Below are 9,345 nucleotides of genomic sequence, written 5' to 3'. Positions count from 1 at the left end.
GGGGGGGGGGGTGTTTGTGTGTGTAGCAGGACATTCAACAGCACCAAGGGGGGAGTCACAACACTGGGTGGTGATTGATGGCTGAGGGGGGAGCCGGGTGAGGGGAGGGGGGACAAGGCGAAGGTGTATGAAAGCAAAGGCACTCCAAACTATAGTTACACTATACATGACTAGTTCTTGTTACAATAATACAGCTGTGTCATCTACTGTACTGTACAGGTAAGATTGAACATATGGCTGGATAAAGCTGATCATCATCTTCTACGATATCCATAAACATCACTTTTTTTTTTTTTGCCCTGATTCTTTCTTTAATTTTTTTTTTCTCCTCTTTTTCAAAATCTTTCCCCCACTCTTCTTTGTGTTTTTGCTCATAAACAGTACACAGGTCTGCGTATATATACATACCTTGAACACAACATGGGAAAAAAAAAAATCAACATAACATAATAATATACAAGACGTACAAGTCAGAGTTTTGGTGAGGAGCATTTATACTGTATATACAAATTCACTTTTTTTCTTCTTTTTTTTTTTTTAAATTGTAGTGTTTATTGGGAGTTGTTTGTCAGCCTGTACCGAGCGGATCTACGTGCTGCGGGTGGAAGGGAGAGAAACGCGGGGCGAACACTTTCAGCCAGCGGCCGCGCCGCGAGGGCAGCCGTCGGTGCACCAAGGACTGCCGCCGCCGAAGCTTCTTTAAAGAACCAAGACAAGAAAAATGAAACACAAAAAACAAAACACACAAAGCGTGATCATCTGGAAGTCTTCGGGAAGTGGCGAACAGGAGGTTGCACCGTCACAGACGCAATATTACAGAGTCGAAGGCAAGAGGGAATAGAGCGGCGCCCTACATCCATCTACACAGGAGGAGGAGGAAGTGGCTGCTGGAATCTGACAACACTCCAGCAAGAACAACAAAAACAAACAAAAAAAATTAAACACAAACTTATCGAAATCTGTTTTCTTTAGGCAGCGGCAAATATTGCCACTGCTCTGCAGGATATGAGCTCACTTTAAATGATTTCTGAACCACTGTAGAATAATATACATATATCTATATATACTTTTTATACATAAAGAAAAGTAATATATAAACTGTGTAGGTATGCGTGTTTGTACTGTATGTATATATTATACAAGCACACGGGACCAGATACACGTCACATCCATCGCACACCCAAAAGAAAAAAAACATCTGCCCAGGAGTACAAAATAAAAAATAAAATAAAATCAAAAACTGTTTGAGTAAAACAGCTCGCTTAAAAACAACCCCGGGCAAAGAAATTAAACTGTCCAAATAATATAACCCCCACACCCTGTCACAAAGTGATGCTTTCCGCAAACGTCGTCATGCATCCGTGTGTGTGTGTGTGTGAGGATGTGCGCGTGTCTGAGTGTGTGTTTACGCGTGCGGGAGCCTCATGCCTTGTTTTGCGGAAGTGGAGCTGGGAGGGTGTGAAGCCCCCTTTCCCCCCACATGAATTGATCCTACTGTACTCGGGTCATGCACTACAGGAGGAACCGAATGAGGAGGGGCGGGGGCTTGGGGATGCAGAGAAATGGTACGATGAGGAGAGGACGAGTCGAGGGGAACAGCAAAGGACTTTTCTACAGATTGTCCTCTTACAAATAGCATTGTGTTTACATGTACAGTCTACTTTCAACAATAGTACAGTCAGCAACGCTCGCGGCCCTGCGCTTCACTTCGAGGTGCCTGTGAAGGAGGATGGAGAAGAGCTTGAACTGCTGGACGAGGAGGCCAGCCGGGGGGAGGGGCGGAGGTCAGAGACGGAGGTCGGGGATGCTTGTGTTTGTGGTTGTTTCNGGGGGGTTGTTGTTTAGCTGTTGAACCCGGGCTGCCTCAGCATCGCTGCACCGCTGCCAGGGAGGAGAGCGGGGCACGAGCAGAGCTGATCGGAGCTCCCTCCCACCCTGGCCTGGGCAATGAAGAGGCTGTGGGCTGGGGCTGAGGCCGGGCTGGGATGGGACGGGGCGGGGTGCTCTGCGGGCTCAGGAGGTGGAGTTGGAGGCTGAGGCAGAGGCGGTGGTGGTGTTGGGACCTCGCTCTGTGCTGCTGCCGTCTGGGAGCAGAAAACAAGAGGTCAGTGTTGGTTCACAGAAAGGTAAGCCACTTTTACAGCAGCTTTAGGTCACCGACAAACAGAGCCTGAACACAACAGTTTCAGCTTATTTATATGTAGAGCTGCTTTTAATGTACTCTGGAAACCAGAAAACTGATTGTCATGTCATCTTAGAAGCACAAAACGAGAAAACACTGACCTTTAATATCAAATGCCTAGTTCCAGAAAAAAAACTATTTTTTTTTTCTCCATAAATCAGAAAATGTGAATTTCTAGTTGCCATTAAATGCATCATAAATGTGTGAGACCAGATCACAATCAAAGCAAACAACCTGCAATAAAAGAGGTTATGGAGCTTTTGGCTTTTAGTGAAAATCTGTCCAGTTTCACCTTTGTTTAAAAATCAACTTAGGACTAAATATAACCAAGATCAAAGTTTTTTCTTTCTTCACACCAGTAATGACATAAGCCATAAATAAGTCCTACAGGAAGGTAATTACAGAGGTTCCGCCCTCTTTGAGGAAACGTTGCTGTTACCTGTGGTGGCAGACGCATTGGTTGGAGTAGAGGCGGCGGCCTGGCTGCGGGCGTGGGCTGGGATGAGTATGGAGGCCAAAGAAGGATTACTAGATAGCTCTGAAAGATAATGAGCAGAAGTTATAAGGTCATGTTGAGGCAACGCAACTCTTAACTCTGGAGAAAGAAACTCTGAGCTGTCAAAAAGAGACACGTTTAAAAGAAAGCTGTACTGGCAGTAAAACAGGTACTGGATGTAATACAAGAAATGGCATATAAGGTAGCTATGGGCCATAACTTTATACCAAAAGAACGAGCTGGGCTATAAATTGAGTATATTCAAGATATAAATAGTCTCCCCTTGTGCGATATCAAATATAACTATATCACAAATGCAATTTATTGTTTGCTCTGGTCTGAATGCAACACTCTCTGTCCTGCTGGTAAACTGCATCTTCTGGAGCTGGACTGGATAAAAAAGTTGCTTCTGGTGTTGGATTATGTGAGAGAACATATTTAAAGTTGTAAAGAAGAGAGTCAGGGGCTCAATGTCTGAGAGACACTGCATCATTGCGCTAGGTAATGGTGTTAAATTAAACATTAATTAAGATATATACACACACACACACATATATATATATATATATATATATATATAATAAATATTTTTGGTCATATCGTCCCGCCCTAATCTAAATGTTGATGGGATTTTTAAACCAGGGCCTTTAGTCCCTCCATTTTTAAGGAACTAAATAGTTCAAGCTGTTTTCACTCAGACAATGTTTCAGGAGAATGTGTAGATAATTTGGTCGAAAAGGTTCCCCACATTTGTGTTTCACACAATATCTGTGGGGAACAAGTAAAAACAGATTCTCACAGTCAGATTGGAAGAAGAGGGGTGTGGGGGAGTATCCAGCTCAAGATCGCAATAACGAACAGGACATGATGCTGAATGTGCAACATGACTGCTTCTGTGCTTAAATCAATAGACCATGTACTTCAATGTCTTTACAAAATGAACAAGTGTTGAGCCCCATATAAGTCAGGCTGTAAAACAGAAACTCTCACTAAAAAAAAAAAACCCTCCAGAAGACTAGCTGCTCTATCCACATAAAATCCCACCTGCAAATCCTTCATAGATTTTAGAAGAGTGCTGAAAGGAAAATGTCCACAGAAACGTGGAAATTTACGGTCTGACCTGCCAACTTTATGGAACATCTTTGGAAAGTCTTAAGATTGCAATGTGCGGTATGTGTGAAAACAGCTCAACAGGTACAAAAGGTTTTAGAATCGGCCCAGTGTGGTGTGAGAAAATAAGAACCGGGACCTAAGAGGGAGTTAAAACGTAATCCAAGGGAGCAGCAGGCCTTAGCAATGAGAAAAAGTCACTCACAGACTGTTATTTCAAGTCTTTGACTATATTATGGATACAAAGTCCTGCACCAAAATCTCTTAGGAGGAAGGATTTTGCAGGAAAGCAGCAATGAAAATGCGGGTTAGAGCGACTGAGAGCCACACACGGGAAAAAGTCACGTTTGAGTCGCAGCGCAAAAAATCCAGACTTCGTGGTATCTTCAAAAATGGTTTGTTTGCGCAGCTGAGACAAAAAAGTCAAACCAAATTTCACAAAGTCAACATTTGACGGACTGAGACATGCTGAACTTTTGCCTAGTCGTGGCACAAGTGAAAGAAAAAACTCCACCATTGCAACGTTTTGGGGGAATATTTTAACCGATGAAGCCAGAAATATGTGAATCTCTCCAACGTTTTGATTCCAGGAGCGGAAAAATGTATTACAGACAGAGAGGAGGTAATGCAATCAGCTGTAGTTGTGCTTTTGACAAAGCATAAGAATACAAAAAGAAATGTTTTTTAAAAAACAACCTTGATGCTGACATTGTAATCCCATTGATTACACCGCAGCAAGTTCACAGCTTGTTTGTTTTTGTCTTTTTCTTATAAAAACAGGATCGTCTGTTAGTGGCGCCCTACCTTGGGTGGTGAAGTTAAAAAGCGAGGGCTTCTCTCTCCCGTTGGGCAGTTTGACATTGGGGTCACGCAGCTCGTCGAAGAAGGAGTGCGCGCAGGCCTCTAGAGGGGTGAGGCGCGCCGTGGGCGTGTACTCCAGCAGGCGGGAGCACAGGGCGATGGCCTCCGGAGGCGTACGGGGCCGGAAGACCTGGAGACAAAAATCAGCAAGCACTAAAAAATTTCATGCGGTTAACACATATTTGCAAACTTTGTCTCGATTAAAGACACTGTAATGATAATCAAGGACACCTATTCAAATATATTGGTATATATTTTATATACAACCCCGTGTCCAAAAAGGCTGGGGTGTTAGGTGCATCGTCAATAAAAACATAATGCAATGATTTGCAAACAGTTAATCATGTCAGTAATAAATTCTGGATCAAGCTCTATTGTGCAAAGAAGAAGCCAGATGAGAACACCATCCAGAAATGCTGCTGTCTTCTCTGAACCAAAGCTTTTTTTAAAATGGACGGAATCAAAGTGGGAAACTCTTCTCTGGTCAGATGAATAAAAATGAGAAAATCTTTTTGGAAACCACAGACACCATGATTTCCTTATTAAAGAGGAGAGGGGCCGTCTGGCCTGTTATCAGCACAGAGTTCAAAAGCCTGCCTCTCTGATGGTATGGGGGTGCATTCGTGCCTCTGGCGTGGGCAGCTTTCACATCTGGGAAGGCGCCATCAATGCAGAAACGTTTACACAACATATGCTCCCATCCAGATGTGTTTTTTTTTTTCCCAGGATATTTCAGCGAGACTATACTTAACCACATACTGCATCCATTAAACAGCATGGCTTCGTAGCAGAAGAGTCCGGGTCCTGAAATGGTTGGTACAGTTTCTTAGTTTCAGCATTTAATATGTTTACCGAGTTCCATTGTAAATAAAATATGGGTCTGCAAATCATTGCATTCAGTTTTTTTTTTTTACATTTTCTTCAGAAGTGGGGTTGTAGACTGCAATAAACTAACTGCCCCAACAAAGAGCATTAAAGTACAGGAAGTGTGGACACTACCTGCTGATTGGATTAATTTTTTAAATTTTGTAAGGAAGACTATTTCTCTTTTGAAATAAGTTATAGAAAGCCAATTTCTGTGTCAGTATCAGAATAACCTGTGAAGGAGCACAGAGACTGTGCTGCTACAGCTTTAACATCAAACACACACATCAGCTTTGTCAAAGAGCTCCTCCTCACAATCATGCTTTAAATGTTACTCAAACCCGAATATTACAAAAATTCAATAATTATAATTGACCCTGTCAAAATCTTTCATCAACCAAGCTACTGTTAATGGTTGAAACAAACTGGAAAATAATTAGTTTGATTAATCTTCAATAATTTTGCTGTTCGAACAGAAAAAAAACACGATCTGTTGTGGCAGGAGCTTTTTGACCAATACTGTGAAAAAGTCTTAAACCTCATTTCTTTCTCGTTTGCATCAGAAGAACCAGGGTTCGGGGCTCAGGATTTCTGAAAGGTTTTTTAAGGATTTTCATTTTCAGTCCAGTACTTATATTTCTGACCATTTTCAAAGCATTTTTTTCCTATTTTCTCTTGTTGGTTTAAGCCTATTAACCCAGGTCTGTAAATCACTTAAGCCTTAAACGGTTCTTAAACTTAAGGAACAAACCAGTGTTTCTGCACATTAAAAAAAAAAAAAAAAGTAAATTTATGATTTCTTTAAAACATGTGGACTTTTACAAACACATAATTTATTTCTATACAGAATATAGAATATAGACATAAACTTGTATTTTACATCAACAGTGTTAAAGTTGTACTTTTGCACCAAATTCTTTTTGTTAAAAGTTGTATATTTCAGCAGTGCGTGCTTCAAAATGAGGAAAGTGGCCAAGTGGAGGACAAAAAAAAAAAAACAACCTGTCAAGTCTAAAAAAATTACCTTAAAATGAAAGAAGAAGCCCATGACACATGGACTAAAAACTGCAACATCCATCAGCTGATCACCGACTGTCACATTTTTAGTTAGTGTATCTCTGAAATACTATTTTCTGCATAGAAATGTCTTTTTGACAGTCTTTAAATGACAGAATGCCCTAATAAACAACTGAAAAGTTTCTTTGCCAAGTTGTATATGAGCAGAAATTGCGAGTATATACAGTAACCTTAGCCTGCAACGAAAGGTGTGTGTTCCTTCAGTTTTTCTGTACTGTTAACAAAATATCTGATGAAGCACTTCTCCCAAGATGTCACAAGATTTATACGAAATTGAAAAGACATTTAACAAAATGACTTGTTGTCCCTTCTCATGACAAGATGATCTTAGTTTTAAACTCGAGCATGAAAGGCAGCGAGTTGAATCAAGGAATGCTAGGCCTTTAATTTTTGTACAAGTTGAGTGGACTGAAAATAAGTTGTTGTTTTTTTGTTTTTTTTTAAATTGTAGCCAATGCCTGAAGGAAAACTTTGAGATTGATTAAGACCACCTTAAAAAGGTCACAAGGACGTTTTAACAGTCTGGAGGAAAAGTGTAAAGAAATGAGATGCTTCCTGACTTTTCACAGAGTATTGTAAAACTGTACAATTGTTGGATTTACATTTCAAACACTTAAACATAAAGGAAGCAAGATGATGTGAAAGCAGTGATATTACATGGAGGACAAACAATCTAATGCCAAGTTTACCATGCAGTACATAAAACATGATGACTAAAGGAAGACTGCTAAATAAACTAATTTTCACAGCCAGTAAAGCTTAGAGAAAATGAAGCTAATAAATCCACATGCAGCTCTGCTGGAGGGAGATGAATGATGAGGCTGGACAGCACGATGGCAAAACAGCACTGACAAGATCAACTTAGAAGTAGAATTTCAAAGTAAAAGTGCTTGTTGTACCTGTTGACTCACCTTAGTCCAGGGATGTGCCTTAATCTGGGGGAATTTGAACTCTGTGTAGTTGGGGTTCATCTCACGGATTTGCTCTCGGGTCGGGGTACCGAGAACCTGAGACGACAAGTACAACCATTAACCTTGTTTCCTTTTCTTAAGATTTAGTTTAGATTTGCAAAAATCTGGTAAATAAACGGGCCGATTAAGTCGAGCCTGGTAATTACCTTAATAATCTCAACCAACTGATCCACACCACTGTCGCCAGGGAAGATTGGTTGTCCTAGCAACAGCTCCGCGAGTACGCATCCAGCTGACCACACATCTGCAGGAGGAGGCAGGTCACCAAGAGGAAAAACAAGTTAGACACCAAAAACCAAAGCACGCACACACACAGCAGTCGTGTCGTCCTGCAGCAATGATACAAAACATCTAATATTCTGTTTCCTTTGTCAGCATGTGCTTCATTCACACACTGACGTCTGGACTGTGACACCTTGGGGGGGCCTACCTATGCTGGAGGTGTAGTCAGTGGCACCAAAGATGAGCTCGGGGGCCCGATAGTAGCGAGAGCAGATGTAGGACACGTTGGGCTCTCCACGGACCAGCTGCTTCGCACTGCACACGGACAGAAATCATCATCATCATTCTCTTTTAAACTTCATAATAAGTCAAATAAAAGAAAAAAATCACAGTGTTATTAGGATTTACAAACATGCAGAACCTAAAAAGGGCTCCATCTTTAAGGCTGAGACAGATGTGCCGCATTTGGGAGCACAGACTACAAAATCTGACCATAAACCCACCGTAAATAACATCAGGGGACATCTCTGTAGTTTGTGCAACAGAATTATTCTAGATGCAGTTAGCAGCAAAGATAACAATAAAATCTTTCTAATAGGACATTTCTTACATATCTGAATCAATTATGACATTGTTGCAACTAAGGGGAAGAATAAAATAACAAAATATGAACTATTTAGTTTGAATTACAATTAAATCTTACTGTAAGACAACATAAAGAAAAGTGTACCATTTCTTGATATGCTTTATCATTTTTAATAGTTTTATGAGACTTAAATGTCTTAATAGAAGTTTCAACCTTTGGTATAAACTCTTGGGGAAAAAGAAACAAAATTATTTTGGAAAGAAGCTCATTTTCCATCTTGCCAAATGAGGACCTTTTACTGCAGATAGATTGTGCCTTATAGCCTTAACAAAAGACATCTTTAATAAGCGGCTCTCTTTTGGTAATTTGCGCTGACCCAACACCGGCCGGCTCACATCGGTGTGTTTGCACACAACGTGTTGGCACTGCAGAATCAGCTTTCTTAGTTGGAGCGTTTCACAGCATCCATATTTCACAGATAAATGCCCATTTGGCTCTGTGGTTATTTTAAACCTCCAACTCTGCCTTTTATGTGTTTTCATACATGACGCAGATATACAACTAACACATTAGTGCTTTTATTTGTCCTTTAATAATGACTGTTTAAATCGAACATAAAGGGAATAAATTTACTGTTCTTCTTATTCACTGACACAGTAACCCAAAACCTTGTAGACTTTGTGTAGTTACAGTGAAACTATGCGAAGGAAACAAAATGAATAAAAAAATTAACCTTACAGATGCTGACAGATTTATAAAAGCTCTTTTTAGGCAATCTGTTTTCATGTTTCCAGTAAATGTGCTAAACTGAGCTGCAAAGGCAAACTTTTCCTTAAGTGTTTTACGAGACTGGTTCCTAAATGTTTTAGGTTTGGTTTATTGAACACATCTCAACCAACAGCAGTTGGAGTCCATCAGTGATTGTTTTTTTCAGGACATGAAGTTGACTGTGTCAGCTGTCAGCTCCACAACGCTG

The 9,345-nt window shown here is 40.6% G+C and overlaps 1 protein-coding gene across 5 annotated transcripts in view; it reads right to left on the bottom strand.

The window, feature by feature from the left end:
- Nucleotides 1-1,824: 1,824 nt before the first annotated feature.
- gsk3ba (glycogen synthase kinase 3 beta, genome duplicate a) overlaps nt 1,825-9,345 on the bottom strand; it is a 32,878-nt gene continuing 25,357 nt past the window's right edge. For 2 of the 5 annotated variants that reach the window (XM_017410302.3, XM_037976144.1), the window contains 7 exons: nt 7,992-8,098; nt 7,708-7,805; nt 7,490-7,597; nt 5,409-5,453; nt 4,593-4,779; nt 2,622-2,720; nt 1,825-2,084 (listed from right to left, as the gene is read on the bottom strand). In XM_017410302.3, coding sequence (XP_017265791.1) covers nt 2,014-2,084; nt 2,622-2,720; nt 4,593-4,779; nt 5,409-5,453; nt 7,490-7,597; nt 7,708-7,805; nt 7,992-8,098 — 715 coding nt within the window. In that variant the 3' untranslated portion in view covers nt 1,825-2,013. The remainder of the gene's footprint in view (nt 2,085-2,621; nt 2,721-4,592; nt 4,780-5,408; nt 5,454-7,489; nt 7,598-7,707; nt 7,806-7,991; nt 8,099-9,345) is intronic. The other 3 variants (XM_017410303.3, XM_017410304.3, XM_017410305.3) reach the window with 3 other exon arrangements.

The sequence above is a fragment of the Kryptolebias marmoratus genome, linkage group LG6, assembly GCF_001649575.2.
Source record: "Kryptolebias marmoratus isolate JLee-2015 linkage group LG6, ASM164957v2, whole genome shotgun sequence".
Taxonomy (NCBI): Eukaryota; Metazoa; Chordata; class Actinopteri; order Cyprinodontiformes; family Rivulidae; genus Kryptolebias; species Kryptolebias marmoratus.
This window is presented reverse-complemented; position numbering and strand designations above follow the sequence as displayed.